We start from the raw sequence: 21,399 nt of genomic DNA, 5'->3' as shown, positions 1-21,399 counted from the left end.
TTTGTGATTCTCTCAGGGCGACATTTTGGAAAAGACAATCCTTATAAACCCATTTCTTTGTAAGTACGTTGCTGTCAGATTACAATAGTGCATAAACCACCTTTCAGGATACAGGCTAAGGGAAAACTTATTTGAACCAAAAAAATCGAATGGCCTCAGTAGCCTAGTACAAATATATCTATATCACGCACACAACATACACATACTCGGGCTGTGCAGCCCACAGCATCTGAGAAGGAAATCCTTACAACTGCAACATTGGAAAAATTTTACTACGCATCCTTCGAATGCTTGGGCATATGTTCTTGATTCGGCAAAGGCGCTGTCAATTCAAAATAGTCATCAAACACGCTGTATCCAGACACGCTGTTGGAGCATGCTGCATGCGCTGAATGCTTGCAGTTGAGTTCCCAAATTGGGAAAAGGTTGTCTATACAAGAGCTTTAACTGCATCACAAAATATATGGTTTATTAAGCAAGTCGATAAGAACCCAAACTATCAGAATGGTCACAATCTAAGCTGTAAGTTCAGTAACCACGTTCCAACAAAAGATAGCTGGCAAATATTAGTTTTCTAGCCTTTCAAGCAAAGCTGACATCTTAACAGCTGACAGAATATGAGATTGTACTAGATGCAATGAAAAGTGAGAGATACTCACAATCTGTTCATGCACTCCTCTTTTTAGCAACTCTAACTTGGAGGATCAGATGGACATCTCGCTTGAATATGGACCTCAATTCTTCATTGGCTTCAATACCAATTCTCCTGAAACAGTTGTCACAAATGAGATAACGCATTAATAGTTTACCAATCATGCACAAGAATAACTGTCGGAACGAGATTGATTGGAGAAGTGAACTGCAAATGCACTCCATAAAAGGAACCACCATCTGCCAGGGTGACCAGTTTTTTCTTTTTTTAAGATGGTGGAGAGCAGTTTCTTCATAAGAGAATGTGTTACCCGATTTTGGAGCCATTTTTCCCAACAAGAATCTGTCGTTGGCTTTGCTTTGGTGCAATGAAGTGTTGTTCCACCCTAAGAGAACCATCTTTTAGCTCCTTCCAGTCCATCAGACGATGGTCAATTACATAAGGAATTTCCTGCATACATTTACCCGAACATACCATAGCAGACAATTCCATCAGAATCAAGAGAAAATTAACAATATGCCACTCCATAGAGGTGGCTTTAACAATATGCCACCCAATAGGATGTCCTTATAAAGATGCCACTCCATAGAGCATACCCCTAAATAAAATGCCACTTTTGGCTGTTTAGAGGTTTTGATTACTTTGTTTATATTATTTTATCAGACTCCTCACGCGAAATGACCGAAATGCCCCTTTCATATCGTTTAGATCCAGAGTCAGATTCTTTCTCTTCTCTCTCTCGATACTTCTCTCTCGGCCGGCCCGGGCATGCGGGGTTGTCGCCGCCGGTTCCACGCCGCCCCTCCGGTCACCCCCTCCCTGTTATGGTCACCCGTCCGTGCCCCCCACCAGGCGTCGGCGTGCACCCGGCCCAGCGTCGCCTCCCCGCCGCCCCCCTCTGCTAGGTACAAGTCGCTGCCCCCCCCCCCCTCTCACCACCTCGCCGCCCTCCCTTCCCCCACTCCCGCCGCCCCGCCGCTCCCCCTGGTAGGTAGAAGTCGCCGCCCTCCCTTCCCCCACTCCCGCCGCTCCTCTGCCTCCAATGTAACCTCGGCCTCTTTCTCCTCTCAGACAGTAAATAGAAGGTTGACAACATGAGCTCGAAGGATTTGTCCTCGAGGTAAAATCTTTCATATCGCTGTACATTTTATATTTTCATCGAGTTAGATTTCTAACTCGCTTTTTTCTCTTGTCGATTCAAATCGTTTAGGTTGGATTCAGAACTGTCTAGAGTAGAGATGCAGTTGGTTGAATATGGGACAAGTTCCATTTCAGCAGTTTCAGTTCTAGCTTCAGAATGTCTAGATAGTTGTACAAGTGTGCCTTTATGCCTTGAGTATGGGGTGATTTCAGAACCAGCAGCTCCAACTGTTGGTGTAGAACAGCAACCTTTTCAGTATGTTGATTGGGATAACTTGGAGATAGATGAAACGTTAGATGATGAGGGAAGGATTCAGGTCATGAATGATGACCAATTATACGTACTCCTAGGCTTGAGGGATGAGGAAAGGGCAAAAAAATCGGCGCATGCTGCTGGAGCGAATGGTTCAAGTAATGCTGCTGGAGCTGATGATTCAAGTAATGCTGCTGAAGCTGCTGGAGTCACTGACGGCATCGAGGGTGCAGCAATTCCTGTTGATGATTCAGTACCGGGTGAGCTTGTTATAAGCTATGACAAGAATAACCCTTGTATGGATCGATACACTAAGTACCCCTCAATGAAGGAATTCAGATTGGCTGTAAGACAGTTTGCTATCAAGAAGGAATTTGAGCTAGGCAAAGTGAAAACTGACCCGGAGAGGTATAGGGTAAAATGCGCTATTGAAGGATGTGCATGGAGTCTTGTTGGGCGTAGGCAGAATGATAAAACTATAATGGTACTAACCCAAAACATAATTTTTTTGACATTACTTCTAGCGTGCCTAGAATTGTTTGCATGGTTTTAATGGATTACCTTTCATTGCTATTGCAGGTCACAGTTCATAACAAAGACCATACTTGTACATCTAGCATGAGGATAAGAACTACTACACCGTCACAAGGTTGGGTTGCTGATAGGGCTGTTGATATCCTTAAGACTACACCAAACATGTCTTGCATAGACTTGATGAAAAGGTTGCAGGATGATCACAAGGTAACTCTCTCTTACCATACAGTTTGGCATGGAATGGAGAAAGCAAAGAAAGAATTGTATGGATGTTGGGAGGAAAGTTTTCAATTGTTGTATAGTTGGAAGGAAGAGGTCCTTAAGAGATCACCTGGAAGTGTTATAGAAATTGACATCAAGATAGTTGATGGGAGGGCATACTTTCATAGGTTTTTTGCTGCATTTAGTCCTTGCATCAAGGGGTTTGTGGCTGGTTGTAGACCATACCTTAGTGTAGATGCTACCCATTTAAATGGCAAGTGGCATGGTTTTTTGCCATCAGCTACAGCAATAGATGGGCATAATTGAATGTATCCAGTTGCATTTGGGTTTATAGACTCCGAGACCGAGGACAACTGGGTTTGGTTCATGACTCAGCTTCATAGGGCAATAGGAGACCTAGAACCTCTTGCTATTTGTTCAGATGCATGTAAGGGGTTAGAGAATGCAGTCAATAAGGTGTTCCCTGCTGCTGAACGAAGGGAATGTTTTTGGCATCTTACGCAAAAATTTTCTAAGAAGTTCCATGGTGAGACTTTTGGTAATATGTACCCTGCAGCAAGAGCCTATAGGGAAGAGGTGTTCCAGAAGCACATGTTCCCTATTATTAATGGAACTCCTGAAGTTTGGAAATATTTGACAATATATCATAACCTAAAGTGGATGAGGTGTGGCTTCAACCCCGCAATTAAGTGTGATTATATTACAAATAATATTGCAGAGGTTTTCAATGCATGGATTTCTGATATCAAGGATTTGCCAATTGTTGACCTAGTTGACAAGCTTAGAGAGAAGGTGATGGTTCTATGGGATAAGAGAAGGAGAATTGGAGAAAGGCTTAATGGTAAGATTCTACCAGCTGTAATGCACCAATTGAAGGCAAGAACAAGAGGATTAGGCCACTTGAAAGTTATCACAGCTAGCTTACATACTGCAGAGGTGCATGACTATGTCAAAGAATTTGGAAGACACGTTGTTTCAATAGTGGCAAACACATGCACATGTGAGGAGTGGCAACACACCGGGCAGCCCTGTGGGCATCCATTGGCCTTTTTAACAACTCAGAGAAATGTTGACTTGGAAGGGTATGTTGATATGGTTTACTCAGTGGAGAAATTCAGGGCTGCATATGAGAGAGATACCGGCAATGCCAGACAAGTCACATTGGCCAAAGGTGAAAATGCCTTTCGATTTGGGCGCACCACTAGAGAAGAGGAGTGTTGGGAGACAGGAAATTGAGGATCAAAGGATGCCTTGAGACTGGTAGCAAGAGTAGTGCAAAGAGTGATGGCAAGAACAAGAAAATCATAAGAGGTCCAGTTACATGCAAAAGATGTGGTGAGAAAGGTCATAGGCAAGCTAGCTATAAGTGCCCACTGAATGGTACAAAAAAAAGGTATTAATATTTCTGTTTTTTTCACTTTACATCCTTTTAAATTTGTGGTACTTCATCCTATATGTATAAATATATGCAGGAAAAGGAAGCCTAGGAAAAACAACAAAAAGAACCTTCCACCTGAACCTTCCACACCACAAAGAACAACCAATGAAGCTACAATAATGCAAGAAAGCCCGGGAATGGTTACAAGGAGGTAAGTTGATGGTCAAATGACAAGTTAGAATTATTCTCCTTGCTGTGCATGCTTCAAATCAATTGTGTGTGTAACTTGGCTTTTGGGTATACATGCATAGGCGACTTGCAATGCTTTTGGGAGTGACCAGTACTTCTGGAGTGGAAGGGGCTAGAGAGCCGAGAGAGATGGCTAGTACTTCTGCAGGACCATCCAAGAAAAAATGACTCCCAAGAAAATGAAGTCAACCTAATGTATTTTAGTTGTCAAATGTGAACTACTGTAATGTATTTGTCAAGCTACTGAACTACTGAATTTGTTAGGCTTGTGAACTGTATTTCTTTTGGGTCTCTTTGATGCTTCATGTAACCAATATGCTATGTGCTATGTGCTGGAATGCTATGTGCTATGTGCTGCAATACTATGCCTATATGTGCTGCTGGAGACCTCTGTGCTGCTGTGTGCTTGCTGCAATTTATTTGTTTATGTGCTGCAAATGCTTCACTGTTGTGTGCGCTGCAATTTGAGGGAGCACAGATCGTGCTATGGTGTATGGGCTGCAAATGCTATACTGATGTGTGCTGCAAATGCTTTACTATTGTGTGCTAAATGCACAATTTATTTGTATGGTGGACTTCTGTGTGCTAAACGAGGTGGTAACTGATTTGCAATTTATGCTGTGTGGTAGTAACTGATTTGTATTTGATGCTGCTGTAATTTGAGGGAGAAATCTGACCCGAACATTGCAAAAAGGAGCTAGGGGTACTTTTGTCATTTCGCGTGTCATTTCTGTCAAAAAACCTCTAAACAGATTAAGGGGTATGCTCTATGGAGTGGCATCTTTATAAGGACATCCAATAGGGTGGCATATTGTTAATTTTCTCTCAGAATCAAATAGTACCAATTACACAGTAGCAATATGTCCAAGAATTAGGCCCTGTTCTATACTCCAACTATAAACTTCAACTTCCTCATTTTCCGTTAGCACGCTTCCCAAACTACTAAACGGTGTATTTCTTACAAAAAATTTCTATATAGAAGTTGTTTAAAAAATCAAATAAATCAATTTTTCAAGTTTACAATAATTAATATTTAATTAATCATGTGCTAATGAGTTTTCTCGTTTTGCGTGCACTGGAAATATTTTTCCCTGGGCATGAAACAAACGAAGCCTTACTTGGTGGATGTGATCCAGCATCTTCTCCCGCACAACCTCCAATGAGATGGTTTTCATGACCTCTTCAGTCATTGTAGTTGGTTCCTCATCCCAAGGTCTTCTCACTGCCTACATAGCACATAGACGTGATTTAAATATTGATCAAAAGAAACCAAGTTCGACGTCACAGCACGCAACAGAGATAACATCCATTGAATAGTTTATAAACTAAAATACCTGTTCCATCAAGAACTGTACAAGGTCTTTGACCCCTTTGCCTTTTAGTCCAGATACCATGAAGTACCTAACATTCCAAGAAATTGTTTTATGAGGCAGATGAAATGGTAGGAAGGCAATGCAAGTACACCTGCAGACTAAGGGGAACCTTTCATATGCAGGAAGATCTTCAAATTCCTTTGCAACTTTAAGCAAGTCTTTTTTGTCTTCCACAAGGTCGACCTTATTCATGCATAATATACGCTTCTGATTTGGGTTTACCTCAGCACCCAACCGTTTGATTAACTTGACAACTCGCGTGTCAGGGCTGCATACACGAAGAAATTGATTAGAGGTGTGCTTATCATGGTCTCTACATAAAATAAGAACTGCATTTCATTGATTGACAGACAATACTGAGGAAAGGAAGGATAAAAATAAATATTTGCCAAGGCTTACGTTTTAAGATGCCTGTTGACATCAAACAAGACTATTAATAAATCATAAAGGTTAATTGAGCTCCAGGCACTCTCTACACGAACAGTGACATCCCTATGAGGTAATCCATGGTGGCCTAACATGAGCCCTGGGGTGTCAAAAAAGCACTGCAGTGCAGAGAATATTATCAGTGAAAACAACTAAAAGTTAATTAAAGAAAAAATTGTAGATGACACCCATAGGCACCAATTTTTGTAGCAGCTCCTTAATTACGAGCTATGCATTTGACATTTTTTACAGACAAACCCAATCAGCACAGTTTTTTAATACGAAGTCCATTACTTTGAATTATATATCTATGAGATAGATACAATCAGGCCATGGGGCACAATGTGCTTGCACTGACTGATTTGAACATCTCTCTTAATGTAATCAGTAATGGTAGAAATAAATCACAATGTACTCTGTTTTATGATATGTAATATATTCATCATTGTCCAGAATTCAGTATTTGCAAATGAAATACAGACAAGCATCGTTAGACAGGATTTTTAGAAATCCATAACGGTACCATCAAAAATTGAAAATATGAATTCACTTCATACTAGCACAAGCAGATATTGGTAACAGAACATACTATTTGAGTTATCCCTTTTGTCAGCACGCCCAAAATTTCATGAGTTGTAGTATTTGTCTTGCGGGACACTGCAGCCACTTTTGTTCCAACCTGTAGCAAAAATATAAATATGGAACATTAGGCTCCACTACAACCAGTTCTCCTCCCTTTTTTTGTTAAGAAATGGCAGGGTTGCCATTTGATTTAGTTAATGAGGAAAGGTTCCAAAATTATAAGGAAAAAGACCAGGGCCTAAACAAAAGGCATAGTTTACATTTGTCGTCTTTGCCACTATTAACTATTTAGTCTCTACAAATGATGCTAAGCCAGACGCATACAACAGCCAGCTGGTAAGTCTACCTGCTTACTAAACTATACTTAACCCAAAGAAGCCATTATATCAACAGAATTCCAAAAAATGAACTCCAATCAGACCCAGAAAATGGTATACTCTATATTTATTGATGTTTAGGTATTGTAGTAATAAAAACCCAAATCTGCAATTGGGCAACTGCACAATTCTGTTAAATTTTTCATACAGAACAGGATACCATTGAGGCAACGATTTGCAACAACTCATGGCCATGCCCAGACCTTCTGAAATAATTCAACATCAAGCTAGAGGAACATTGGTGGTCTCAGGGAACATAATCGAAATTCCTTATTATTTAAGCCTCACTGGAAACAGTCCCAAAAAAATGGTTCAGGATGTAATAACTAGCGTAGGTAATCTTAACCTAGGCAGGCTAGCTTACACAGTTATTTCTGTCTCTGACAACACACAGGTTAGCTTTTCCAGTTTTTTTTGTCTCTGACAACACAACTAGTTGACCTAAACTACAGCTTGATTAGATCAGGAGCATCTGTATTTGTAGTGCAGAATGGTCGTTCCTGTTGTATGTTGATTAATCTAAACATAAGTTTAGCAAAGTTAGAATTTTTCACCTGGATAAATTAGCCAAATAACCATGGTTGCAGAGATCAGTGAGAGAATGTGAGTTTAAGAAGGATGTCTAGAAATTAACAACACTAAGTTACAAAAGCAACACAATTTCTGTAAGCATTTTAGCAAACATCCATGATACAAACAAATATAGGGTGCTCTAAGGAATGCTACAACAAAATAACCATTTCCATGTCACAAAATTTTCAATGCTGTGACATGAAAATACGTACCATGGTGTTTGTTAAACCTACAAAGAAATATAGGATTATACTATGATCACTGTAAAGTGTCAAAACACACAACTGCACTTCAAACTCCTAATGCTCCTCTAAGAAATGTTACAACGAGCTAAACCAAACCATTTCCATGTCACAAGATTTTTGTTCTTTCAATGCGTGAACACACGTACCATGGTGTTTGTGAGCGAGGACTTGCCGGCGTTGGGGGCGCCGACGATGCCGACGGACAGCGACATCTGGTCCTCCTCCCTGACCTCGCCAGGGCCCAAGTCGTCGTCGGGCGGCTCGAGCGCGGCCTCGAGCAGGGCCAGCGCAACCTCCCGCGACCGCTCCTCCTCCACCGCATCGTCCACCCCACCCCTCTCCTTCCCGAACAGCGCCTCGTCGGCGCGCGCGCGGAGGGAGGGGTCGAACCGGAGCTTCCGGAGCGCGGAGACCGGGTTGCGCGCCTGCTGCGGCGGCGGCGGCGGCGTCGGCCCCGAGGGCGGCAGCGCGAACTCCGAGCTGTCGAAGTCGGCGTCCGGGGCGGCGGCGGAGTCGGAGTCCGATGAGGAGGCGGCGGCGGAGGCGGAGGAAGAGGAGGCCGAGGCGGTGGAGAGGACGCGGAGCGCCGTCGGGATGGGGCTGAGGGTTAGGGTGCGGAGCGGGCGGAGGGCCCCGACGAAGCGGCGCATGGCGGCGACAAGCCGCGGCCGGCGGCGGCGGCGGCGGAGGGTTTAAGGCGGGGGGGGGGTATTTTGGGGAGAGAAATGCGGAGAGGGAGGAAGCGAGGAGGTTTGCAGGCGTGTGAAAGGGGGAGGAGGCCTTTTTGGGCCGTCCGGCCCTCCAAGTTGGCCCGGTTGGTCTGTTGACTAGTATGGGCCCATGAATGGTTGCCTCTACATGTACATGTACTAGTAGCTTGTTGGTTTTCAAGAACACAAAAGGCACACCCTATTTCGTGGATGTGACTCCTTTGTAATAACGAACAAATTTGACATATATTTTTGGATGGATAAATTGAAGTCATTTATATGAAAATCATACAAATTATTGCGTTCCATATCTGGAGTAGTCATTTATATTTGTCGACAAATTTTCTCCTAGAAATTTGACAGATGTAATTATAGTACAAGCGTGATGTAATTTATATATAACTTGTATGTAACTTTCAAAAATCTCTAACTAAGATGCTATTTCGGTGAAATGGAGGTCGTGGGAACGAATCATCTCATATATGTGCGCGAAATGACTTTTTTCCTTCACTTGCACAAATATTGAAACAATTTAATGGTTCAAAATTATGGGCAAGTTACATTGTAGTTACATTCAAGTTACAGTGTAATTACACTACGATTGTACTATAATTACATTTGTTAAATTTTTAGAAGAAAATTTGTCGACAAATATATAGCAAAATTGTTTAGTCCCAACAAAATTATATCAGTTTTAGATTTGGAGCCCTGCCAAAAACCTCCTAAATGTCCATAAGTTAGTATCCGTGTTCACCAATTGTAGGAGTACACTGTGAAAAAACCGCGTGAACGATTTTTCCTTGTATCTTTCAGTAGATCATGTTCATGCACCGCCGAGGATACCTATGCGTGTGTGGTAGTGTGTGTTCGTTTCCGCATCCTCCTGTACAAGAGAGGAAAAGAAAACAGAGAAGCATCCTGTTCTGTCCTGCAACCCATTGGACGGTGCAGGGCCGCAGGGGCCTCATGCCATGGTTGCGTTCTCCTCATGCTTTCGTTCTCTGCATCTTTGCCTTTTGATCTCAGCATGGTCCAGTTTAATCCCTTTTGCATATATTCTCTGCCAGTTAAACAATTCTGCAGGGAAGAACAACGCGGCAAATCAAAAGAATGTTTCTGTTACTTCAGCATTGTTCTGTTTAAAACAGAGAATCAAATCAAACCATACATTCAGTGGCAACAGTTTAAACTATCAGTGTCAGGTTTCAGAGGTTTCTGGAATAAAATTCAGGTTTCAGGTGAGCCACACAAGCGGTATATATTTCTGAAACAAATTGCAGATTTCATCAGGAATAAGAAGCTACAGTTTTGCATTTCTGAAAGACTAGAGAAAAAGGAGACAACGCTGGGGATTATTTGATTCTTCACTGAACAAGTGAACAAACTTCACAGAGCTCTTGTCATACAAAAAGGATTTACCCTAGCTGAGAATCTGTACATTGACATTGACTCCAAAAGGAGGTCATCATTTTTATACAAAGCTTTTGGACTTGAAGAGAAAATCTGTTCAAGGACCACTACCTCGACTAACCCATTTGATTCTTGTTCACTTCATTTGGTGCTATACTGGTGGAAGCACACCATTTGCCCAAGAATCAGATTTGTCCTGAACTTTTGACTTGTGTACTCATGTCAGTAAACTCTAAACTTTCGGTCGTATTCAGGCCATCTTTTTCTCCAATTCTGGTTGATGGAGATTCTACAAAAGCTGGTTGCAGTAATGCTATGACAACATCAAACCCTGTCAGCTACAAACTAAGCTCAGGGTGTCTTTTTCAGAGACAATATTCAAAAATTTGCAGCTCTTGGTTGCTCTGAAGATCTCATGCCCATATGGCAAGCAGAGACATCATCCCAGCGCCGAGGAAGAGGGCGAGGTATACTGCCAGCTGAAGCTTTGTGTTTGTTTGAAGCTTCGGATTGTTGAAATCTGCAGCGAGGAGATCGACCAGGGACATGTAGATCAGTATCCCTGCTGCAGCAGAGTTGAAGACTCCCTCGACGACAAGTGCGGTCGAGCTGTGCTTGCTATAGCTGGATGAGATTGCGATCCCCAGTGCAATGCCCACCGGAGCAGTGAGGGAGAAGAAAGTCGCCATGATCACTGTTGCTTTCGCCTTAAAATTTGCCTGTGTAAGAAAATGTGACACAAAGTATGTCAAATTATTGTCTCATACGAGAAACTTTAAAGTCTGTCCCTTTTTCATTTTTATGGAAAGTAGCTTATGGTGGAATGGATTTTCACCTAATTGAATGAACTAAAGTAAACTGCTGAAATTGTGGTTCTTCTCAGACATAGTAATATCTGCGTGGATATTGATCAGCACTGGATAGTGGATACAGTATACTGATAACAATTGAAAATGGTTGAGAATCCTGGCCAGTGTTACATGACAAACCAGTCTCAACCCATTTCTGAAAACGCGGTATTTTTAGGTATATGCTAAATCTGAAGTCCAGTTTTAAAAGCATCTGGGAAAACAGAAGGGCAAAAAATGACGCAGCAATTCCTGTTTGTGTATCCTGAAAAAAAAAACTGGCATTGAGAAGCTGGGAGCTTGTTTGAGCTTGTCAGTTAGTGAAGGATTTCTGAACCATAGTGGAACGGAATCAATTATTGATGGTCCTACTTCAAGTTTGCTTTGTACAGTATAGTCGTGTAGCTAGTGATAAGTTCTATCATTTGAGCTATAAATATCTCTGTCTATACTCTATATGTCGTTTTTCGCACGCTTTTGCTAATGGAGCATGCCCTTCTGTTTCTGTCATGAGCCCAGGTGCCTTTTACCTGATTTTCACGTGTAGATATTTTATCAATTTGCCATGTAACAATGTAGGTAAACAAGCGCACAGCTATAGTTTCAACCCTTCTATGTCGAATTGTCGATTATCTTATACCGCGGTATGAATGTAATGTGAGATGTTCATGTTAATCATGGCTGTAAAATGTTATTGTGATATACCTGAACAATGCAGCCACCAAGGCCAATGCCTTCAAAGAACTGGTGGAAGCTGAGGGCTCCGACGAGTGGCCTGATTGACGACGGCCTCAGTGATGCGCCTAGCGAAACCCCGATGATCACCGAGTGCACCAGGATTCCCAGCTCCAGAACCTGCACAATCACAATTCTTTTGTCAGTTATTCTTCGAAAAGTAGCACCAAAGCTTGGTTCATTCAGACATTACAACATTTGCAATGTTGGGTGCAGAATCTGCAAAGGGGGTTCAGTTGTGAGGCTGAGCAGAGAAGATTTATCCCCAATTGCAGAGTGGGCAGACACCTCAGATAGTTACAATACAAAGGATTGATCTTCTTGTCAGTATTTGAATTATCTCTTACAAAAGAGAAAGAGACATGCCTTTCTCCCATCAAAATCAGCTAATTTGTGTAGTGTAGAATACCACTATGCATCTCTATCTATGTTCCCTTGTGATTGTTGCATAAAGGAGAGGGACATTTGAAATGGATGGTGGCAAAGTAAAGCAATTGGTAGTACACTAGTACCAGTCATCTTTATAAAGTATCCCAAATTGGAACTTTCATTTGAACCGCCCAAATTTTTTATTTTTGATTTTTACTGTATTTTGTTTTGTGATGTGCGTAACGAGATTGAGCTTGACGGTTGGTGATGAGCTCACCTGGGAGACAACCCTGTGCCGGATTGTTTCGGCGACGGAGGCATCCTCCGGCGAGGTGGCGGCCGCCGGCGCGCTGCCGTGGCTGTGGCCGTGGCCGTGGCCGTGCGAGTGCACGTGGCCATGGGCGTGGCCGTGCGTGGCGTGCGTGTGCACGTGGACGTGGCCGGCGTGCTCGGCGCCGCCCTCCTCGACCCCGGCGGCGCGCGCGGCGTCGGCGGGGTCGTCGACGGGGCGCGGCTTCTTGAAGTGGGACCGGCGGTAGTACCCGGCGGCGACGGAGTCGATCATCATGGTGGCCATGGCCGCGGCCATGGCGACGAGCCCGGCGAACGGGAACCCGCCTCCGCCGCCCCTGCCTCCGCCGCACGGCGAAGCGAGCGCGTCGAACGCGGCGGGGAGGATGTGCACCATGCCGGTGGCGAGGATGACGCCCGCCGCGAACGCCTTGACGGCGAAGAACACGTCGCCGTCGGGCCGGAGCGCGGCGAACGACCTCCCCAGCACGGGCACCAGCACCCCCGCCGCGCCCGCCGCCAGGATGGACGCGATGGCGACGAGCTTGAGCCGCAACGCCCCGCGCGCGTCCTCCCCCGCCACCGCCGCCGCCGCCGCATTACCGCACTCGCACCCGGCCACCGCCGCCGCCGTCGCCGCGCCCGGCGGCGCCACGGCCAGCATCAGCACGGCGCACAGGAGCAGCATGGCCCGCGGCGTGCTCTGCCTCATGGCGTCCATGGCGCGCGTGCGGGTGGCGTGTGGGGAGGAGGGGGAGGGAGGCGGCGCGGGGCGCGCGGGCGTTTTATAGGTGGCGCGCGCGCGCGCGGCATCGCGGGTGTGCCATCGTGTGCTCATCTTTTTGTCGCCTCCACTGCTTCGCTGCTTTAAATTTGGGGGAATTTAACTATTTGCCACTTTTAGATTTGGCAATTATTCAAATACCTCTCTTAAGTTTGCGCTTAATAATTTACCATTGGAAAGAGATGATTTCTTAACTATTTGCCATTTTTACCTACGTGGCGTGCCATCGTGGCATGCCTAAGAGGAAAACAACATGGACCCCACCCGTCAGCCCCTCCCCTCTCCTTCTCCTTCTTCGGCCATCACAGCCTCCTCCTCCAGATCTTGGCGGTGGAATCAGGCCAGCGACGCGGCGGCATCGGGGCATCGGAGACGGACCTCGCGTAGGGATTAAAAAAAAAGAAAAGGAGAAAAAGGTGAGACCAACCCGACGATGGCCACGGCTTCGGCAAGACCACCCTGCGTCAGTGTTGAGGTTCAGCTGGTGGTGTTGAGGTCGACGGCGGTGTCGATGTTAACCTCTCCTGTGCCTTCGCTGGCGCTGAGCTAACGCGAGGCCGCCCTGCGCGCCGCCGCAACAAGGGAGGACGCGGCGACAAGGACAAACACTAGGACAACGCAGCGCACCGTCGCCGCCATGGATCGGGTCCTTGCTCACCTCGCCAAAAGTTGCTCTTCCTCGTGCACCTCCTCGCCGTCGAGAGCTATGCGAGATCCACCTCCGACAGCGCCGATGCCAGCCTGCTTCCGCTGCCAAGATCTGGAGGAGGATGAGGCTTGATGGCCAGAGGAGTAGCAGAATGAGGGGGAAGGGGCTAACGGGTGGGGTCAACGTTGTTTTCCACGTGGGCACGCCACGATGGCATGTCACGTAGACAAAAGTGACAAATAGTTAAGAAATCATCTCTTGCCAGTGGTAAATTATTAAGCGTGAATCAAATAGGGGCATTTGGATAATTACAAAATCTAAAAGTGGCAAATAGTTAAATTCCCCTTAAATTTGGGCTTCTGCTGCTTGCATCCTCTGCCGCTAGTGGTGCAACTGGACCGTATGCGGTGGTGGATCTCAGCCGTCAGATGCTGCATTGACGGTTGGATTGAGCAGCGGCGGAGCCACTCCCCTTGCGGGTCGGGCTCCGCCTCTACCGTTTCCTCCATCCATCAACAATTTATAAAAATTAGTTGATCATCTGAAAATGCTAGTAGTGGCTCGGGCTTAACAATGTTGCTCGCTTCGCTGCTGCTAGGATTGAGTGACAAAGTGGATGTTCCGTCCTCCTGTGGTCACTGGTCACGAACGGTGAGAAGTTCAGTGTGTGGTTACTCATAGTACTGAGTTGTTGTATACATGCACTGGCTAGTTTTAAAAATATTTAAACTGAAATTTATTCGGTTATTATGATACATAAGTTACATGCACGAGCTAATTCGCTTGAAGATATTGAGTTACGGAGAAAAATAAAATCTATTACTCTTACTAGCTCTGCCAAACAGGCTTTTAGTAGGAAGTACAGTGGCATCGTGTTTGATGCAGAGCAGCAGAGGTCGAGCTTCCAAAAGACAGAAAAAAATTCAAGTGAATAAAATTGAAATTTCTGATTTGATCTATAAAATGTGGAGTAGTAGATACGACCTTTCAATTCGGGAAACATCAAATTAAAATTGCTAAGTTTGGAGCATTCGCATCTACAATCTTTTTACCTTTCATCATTGAGACACGAATCAACTATAGCAATTCCGATGTAGACGGCCAAGCCACAACAAACAAGAACACGCTCTAATTCATTGGGGGCGATAGTGATTAGTCAAGGTTGTTTCAACGATTACGATGTGAAACTTTGAAAGAGAAACCCCATTTGTTATCGCACACACCATACTCAAAATAGTACTCTCTCCATATTTTAATGTATGACGCCGTTGACTTTTTTACAACGTTTGACCATTCGTCTTATTAAAAAAAATTATGCAATTATCACTTTATTTTATTGTGACTTGATTCATTATCAAATGTTTTTTAAACATGACATAAATATTTTCATATTTTACAAAAATTTTGAATAAAACGAATGGTCAAACGTTGATCAAAAAGTCAACAGCGTCATACATTAAAATACGGAAAGAGTACAAGGTTTGTTTCAACGATTACGATGGACTACGGATGCAGTGCCATGATCGATAAGACCACTATATAAGAGAAAAAAATAGACGATTAACGATTAAAATGTAAGAGAAAAAAATAGAATACCATCCTATAATAGACGATTAACGATACGATAAGACCACTATATATAATTAGGCCCATATCGATCGAATAAAGCCGAAAACAAAAGTTATTGATCACACGAAGCCGAAAACAAGATGTCAACCAAATGAATCCGAAAACAAGAGTAACACAAAGATACCTTCCTGGTGATCAGGAGAACGACAAAGAGATACCTTGAGAATGAGAAAGACCAAAAGGATAAACTGAAATGTTGCCAAAGCAGCAAATCCTACCTAGCAATTAGCAAGATCGGTTGGGTTTTGCCAGATGTGCATTGGCCAGAAGGGAACGGAATGGCTTTGCTGGCTAGTAGTGAACTCCTACGCCGGAAGATATAAACCGAGTATATATTTGCTACCTCTATCTTAAAATATAAACACTTTTAAAGTTAGACACATGTATTAAGAAAACAGATTTAATTAAATAGATAAATAGGGTGTGTGGTTATAATTTGTTAAGAAGATAATATAGAAAATAATTTATATGAATTGAATGTAATTTAACTGGTTAGGTTTCTTATGGTGGAATCAGTGTACTTGGGTTTAATTTCTAGATTTAACACGGTGTTTATATTTACGACTAATTTTTCTTTCAGTGGTAGGTTTCAAATTCTATATTTGGTACGGGTGCTCGCATTTACGGCTAATTATTCTTTTAGTGATGAGCGACGTATCCATCGACAGCGAAATACCCGTGATGATTTTATCAATCTCAAAAAAAATATCGGCTCGGTCTTCGACCCTTTTTACCGAAGGTGTTTATAGGCCCTGTTTAGATCCTCCAAAACGTTTTGCCATTTTGTAGCACTTTTTGCCATTTTGGATCTAAACACTAGTAGCAAAAGTTGGCAATTTGGCATTTGACATTTGCTAGTCCATAGTAGCAAATTGTGCCAAAAAATGTTTTGGGACCACTACCTCTCTCTTTCTCTCTGTCACTTTAGTGCTAGAATGGCAAAACTTTAACATACATCTAAATACCAACTAGTACTTTTGCAATGCCAAAACTTTTACCACCAAAACTTTTGCCATTTGCTATTTGCCATTTCAAATAGATCTAAACAGACCCATAGTTGTAAGGCGTGCGTGTGTACGTTTCTACAGTTTATCATATTGTAAACACGGAAAACTAGTGACATATGCCGTCACCTTTTTTTTTTTTGGGCTGAGCTAGAGAGAGCTCTGTCGAGTAGGCGTGTTGACACCATGTTGCCATCCTCTCCTGCACCATGATGTGGTCATCATTGCCGCTCGTGGCTCGCTGACGCCCCGGGCCCACGTCTGGGTTCGCCTTTCTGCCTGCCTGTTGGCTGTTGCGACCGGCCACCTGGGGCTCTTCCCTCTTCAGTTTGGGCAGCCAGTGACGCGTGTAACTGCCTGCTGGTTTTAGTGAGAGTTAGGTACACCAACGTGGTGGTTGTTGGCTACTGCTGCTGCCAGAGGCAAGGGAGCATGCATGTCATGTTTGGCCTAAGCTCTTTAGCTTCCAATGGTCAATGATGTGTTTGTATTTATATATAGTGAATATTTGGTCTGGCTATAGGGCCCTGTTTTTGAGTCATTTCTGTTCTTTTTTCTGAATTAATTTAATTAGAGGCTTCTTTTCAATTTGTTACAGGTCTTGACTTTTAGGCTGCTAACAGCAAAATTGTAGAAGTCTTATTCAAAAAATCGCCACCTCCTTCTCTAAATGTTGACACTAGTTAATTCAAATTTAAGCTAACCAATGTTAAAAAAAATAGAGATAATGGAGGGAGTACCTTTATTATGTCAGTTATGTGTCTTTGGCTTTTAAGCCGTCGAAAAAATTTTCTTCTAAACGTGTTCTTAATTTATGTATGCATGTGCAGCTAATAATCGGTACAACCTATACGGTAAGTTATTGGAAAAGCATGCACCAAAACTATTAAGTACACGCATAACTTAATTTATGAGAGCTTAGATATTAGTGTCTAACTACATGCACATTTTTATAGAAACTATTTATTTTCTGAGTTTATCCTTTGGGGTTTCTTTGACATTGGACGTACACGTATTCACAATTATATGCGTGTCGTGTACATATATATATAAGTAATGAGATATATGTCTATGTAAGAAAAATGAGCATTAATTCCTGCAAATATTTTTGATCGCGTTATATATCCAATAATATTGACTGAAAGTAGTGAAAAATAAACAAGATGGCGTTGGGACTTCGCTTGCATCGTAAGTGCTTGGCTGACTAACAACAACTAATTAAACTCTACGAGCTGACATGGTTTGTCCTCGCTGAAGAGGTTTTACCTAATTAATCAGCTGTTGTTTTTGGAACAACATGACCCTTGTTTGCAACAATAATTGCCATGGCGCTACTATATATATGTCATCTTCCAACTTGTTTGGAAGTTGGGATGGTACAGTACTAAAATAACTAATATGATTTCACCTATCCACTGAAATTAAAATATATATGTGGGTGGATAATTTCAAGACCTTTAATTTGTTTGGATTTGGATTCCCCTAATATCGATTAATTTCAATCCATACGTACCGTGCTATACTAGCTGTGCTTAACTAGGAGTATAATATTAATATTCTCTCAACTTGGTTGGACCAAATGGCAACCATCCGAAATAGAATATGCATAAAGGTATTATGACGACATCCGACAAAGTTATTTTCAACTAGCTGAATGAGCAAGACACGCTTTCGTGAACTTAAAGATATTTATTACCCGGGTAAATTAACTTGTTTGGATTACTAACAAATAATCGAAACTTTGTATATATCATAGAAAAATATGGAAAAAAATTATATTAGGGGAAGCTAAATTGAACAGGGTTTTGCCTCTCCTAAATTCATCATTGTCCGCACGTTTGTCAAATGCTAGATGGGAAAAAGGCACGCCCATCTCCTCTCTCAATTAAAGTAAGTTTAATTAGTTCTAAAAAAATTAAAGTAATTAAGTTTGAGACAGTGATGAATCCCGTATGTAAATTGAGCGAGTGCTCTAGACTAAACAAAATAGAGATATATCACCTTAATATTTTTATATGAGACCTAAATACACATACGATCAAAAGAAAATACATTGCTTTCTCTATTTTGATTTTCAACTATATTAATATATCTACACAAATCTATAGGAACAAATTCCCAAATGGGTATGATCTACCCAGAGAGTAGATTGGATACTTGCAGCTTTGAGCGCCCAGCACTTCACGTAGCATGTGGCATCCTTGCCGTATGCATGGCCAGTAGAGTCACTAGTACTCGCTCCATTTCGTGTTATAAGTCGTTTATTTTTTCTTCTAATCAAACTTCTTTAAGTTTACTAAATTTATAGAAAAATACAGTAGTATTTTCAGCACAAAACAAACATATATATATTATCAAACTATATTCAATGCTAGATTTAATGAAACTAATTTTATATTTTAGATATTGTTAAACTTTTTTATAAACTTGATCAAATTTAACAAAGTTTGACTAGAAAAAAAAGTTAAATGGTTCAAAATATGAAAAAAAGAGAGTAGAGAGTAGTGAATTATAAGCTGAGGTTGAAGGTTGGGCTTGCGCACCAACAAACCCCACCGATGGATCTGTCACTGGTTTGAGACAAGTTAAAACTAACTCTTTAAAGCAGGCTTGTTACTCCTTCCATTTCTTCCTTTTAGCATTTAATTTTTTTCTCAAAATATTTTCTTTACGTAAAACAGTAGGAGAGGCTCCTACTGCGCTACATTAAATAATATAATATAGAAGATTTACAAGGTTACGAGAATTTACAAAAGACAAATTAATTAAAAATGTCTAACCATGATTGTCACCTAGGTTTGTCCATCTCTTTTGCTCTATGCATATGCAAGGCAAACTCCCTCAGAAAATCAGCCTTCCATTTATCAAAACTGAGAGCAACATTGTTAAAAATGAGGTCACTCCTTCTGCACCAGATGTGCCAGCAGCCGATTGTCAAAACTTCAAAGAAGAAAGTGTGCTGAAAAGAGATCTGAGCTGAAGTGATCATGTTCATAAATTCCAAGGCCAAATTCCAGTGAATACCAATGTGTTGCCAGACATTGTTGTGCTAATGGACAGGAGAAAAACAAATGTGCCATGCTTTCTGTGGTCATGGAGGTTCACATCAAACAGTTTGTGCCATCTTATATGTTGAATTGCTTTTTATGTAACATTTCCTTTGTGTTGAGTCGATTCATTAGCATGAGCCAAAGAAAAACTTTAAGCTTCATTGTGCATTTGCTTTTCCAGAGTATTGATAGATGCCTGGCAACTTGAAGATGTTCAAAAAACATTGAGTAAACTTTCTTGGGTTGGTATTGATCTGAGTTCCATAAACATGACCATTTGTCAGGCTAATTGTTAATCTGTAAGCTTTGCAATCTGTCATTTAAATAATGTCATTAGTATATTCCAAAGCATTTATAGATATATCTTTCCCTTCCTCTATTATGGGAATTTGAATGCTTGTTTTGTGAAAAAGATAATCAGGACTTAATTAATGAGAGTAGCAATATAATTTGTCACACTTTCTAGTTTAGTGTGAAATTTACTGTAATGAAAAGTTAATTTGAAATGGTACCTATAATTTAATTTTATTTATATCCTCTAGTCATCAATTAGGAACTTAACTAACATATATATACTCCGTACATAACATTAACTTTTAGTGCCTTGGGCCAAAATAAACTACAACAATATTTTTTTTTATTTGTATTACCCTATATTTCCTCTCTTTTTTGAACCAGTACACATTGCTGCCTCTTACAGTATATGAGGAACACTCCTCTTTGAGTCTCTAGCTCCTCAGCCTCATTGTCTAGCACTTGAGATATCACTAGTTCTTACTGAAAAGCTGAGCCAAACCAAACCAGGGAAATCAATTCATTTTTATTCAAACTGAATAATTTTAATTCTAAAATAATAAAATGGGAATGCCAGACAATTTCGATATATCCAAGACATCCTAAAAGCGTCTTTTTTTCACACTTCATATATTTTTCGACTTGGTTTTTATTTTTTTTAAGAACTTTGGGCTTGTATTCTAGAGGATGATTTATGTCCTAGGGATGGAAAAGGAACCCATGCATCCTGACCCTTGTCACTACATCCAAACGACACACTGATATTTGTGTAGACTTTATGGATCTCTAGCAAGATGCGACGTGTATGTTATAGAAATACTATACATGAATAATGTGGGGAGGTTTAAATATATGTGAATTTATTATTTGCAAACCGCTAGTGGTGCAATCTCATAAAACCTTTGGGAATAAATTTAGCTCTATTTGTATCTGGGGACTAGTCCCTGTCACATCGGATATTTGAATACTAATTAGAAGTATTAAACGTAGGCTAATGACAAAACTCATTCCATAACATGGACTAATTCGCAAGATGAATCTATTGAGCCTAATTAATCTATGATTAGCATATGTGATGCTATAGTAAACATGTACTAATTATGGATTAATTATGTTTAAAATTTTTCTCACAAATTAGCTCTCATTTATGTAATTAGTTTTATTATTAGTATATGCTTAATACTTCTAATTAGTGTCTAAATATCCGATGTGATAGGGATTAAAATTTAATCCCTGTATCCAAACACCACCTAAGACTTATCAACAGGGTGTCCAACGACTCTCCGTAACTGTTTGGCACGTACTTCGGATTCGTTTTTTTCTTGCTTAAATTATAGCCATTTAAAACTTCACATATCATCCTCCATCGTTTTAAAGCTTCTATGCAAAATTATATAGTACTCTAAAATGCACGGTACTTACTAGTTTTTTTTTTTTGCTAGGCCATCGAAGAGAAGCTGGCCAAGAATTGTTAATATTGTGCAAAAAATTGTATTATACACTACTGCTGAACCAGCTATCACTGGCGGTTAAAAACCACACTACCGCTATCACCACATAATTAACTCAGCAACAAGGTCACCAGTATTAGTTTCAAACTCTCAATCTTGATTTTTTTTTTC

At 41.6% G+C, this 21,399-nt stretch overlaps 2 protein-coding genes and 1 long non-coding RNA gene across 3 annotated transcripts; 1 reads left to right on the top strand and 2 right to left on the bottom strand.

Annotated features, from left to right (window-relative positions):
• Positions 1-27: 27 nt before the first annotated feature.
• LOC4344938 (GTP-binding protein ERG) lies at positions 28-8,731 on the bottom strand. Its single transcript, NM_001422502.1, has 9 exons — positions 8,151-8,731; positions 6,817-6,906; positions 6,201-6,346; positions 5,911-6,069; positions 5,763-5,829; positions 5,547-5,654; positions 963-1,102; positions 660-766; positions 28-447 (listed from the first exon to the last, which is right to left on the bottom strand). The coding sequence occupies exons 1-8, from the start codon at positions 8,652-8,654 to the stop codon at positions 667-669; spliced, it is 1,314 nt and encodes a 437-aa protein (NP_001409431.1). The 5' UTR covers positions 8,655-8,731; the 3' UTR covers positions 28-447; positions 660-666.
• Positions 4,272-4,627, top strand: LOC136351410 (uncharacterized). Its single transcript, XR_010734487.1, has 2 exons — positions 4,272-4,390; positions 4,491-4,627. It is a non-coding gene; the product is annotated as an uncharacterized lncRNA (long non-coding RNA).
• Positions 8,732-10,039: 1,308 nt separating the features above from the next.
• On the bottom strand, positions 10,040-13,122 carry LOC4344937 (zinc transporter 4-like). Its single transcript, NM_001422501.1, has 3 exons — positions 12,354-13,122; positions 11,678-11,827; positions 10,040-10,843 (listed from the first exon to the last, which is right to left on the bottom strand). Exons 1-3 carry the CDS (start codon positions 13,086-13,088, stop codon positions 10,538-10,540), a joined length of 1,191 nt encoding a protein of 396 aa, NP_001409430.1. The 5' UTR covers positions 13,089-13,122; the 3' UTR covers positions 10,040-10,537.
• Positions 13,123-21,399: the final 8,277 nt, after the last annotated feature.

Source organism: Oryza sativa, chromosome 8, assembly GCF_034140825.1.
Source record: "Oryza sativa Japonica Group chromosome 8, ASM3414082v1".
In the NCBI taxonomy this organism is placed as follows: domain Eukaryota; kingdom Viridiplantae; phylum Streptophyta; class Magnoliopsida; order Poales; family Poaceae; genus Oryza; species Oryza sativa.
Note: the sequence above shows the minus strand (reverse complement) of the source record. Positions and strands in the feature narration are given on the sequence as shown.

Bases quoted from the DNA above. Each gene is read 5' to 3' on its own strand.
- LOC4344937 (NM_001422501.1), bottom strand. From the start codon at position 13,088: ATGGACGCCATGAGGCAGAGCACGCCGCGGGCCATGCTGCTCCTGTGC. The intron at 11,828-12,353 runs GTGAGCTCATCA...GTGATTGTGCAG, and splicing joins GGCACAGGGTTGTCTCCCAG to GTTCTGGAGCTGGGAATCCT. The intron at 10,844-11,677 runs GTATATCACAAT...TTTCTTACACAG, and splicing joins TTGGTGGCTGCATTGTTCAG to GCAAATTTTAAGGCGAAAGC.
- LOC4344938 (NM_001422502.1), bottom strand. From the start codon at position 8,654: ATGCGCCGCTTCGTCGGGGCCCTCCGCCCGCTCCGCACCCTAACCCTC. The intron at 5,655-5,762 runs GTATTTTAGTTT...TGTGCTATGTAG, and splicing joins TACAGTTCTTGATGGAACAG to GCAGTGAGAAGACCTTGGGA. The intron at 1,103-5,546 runs GTAAGGCTTCGT...AAATGTATGCAG, and splicing joins TGCTGGATCACATCCACCAA to GAAATTCCTTATGTAATTGA.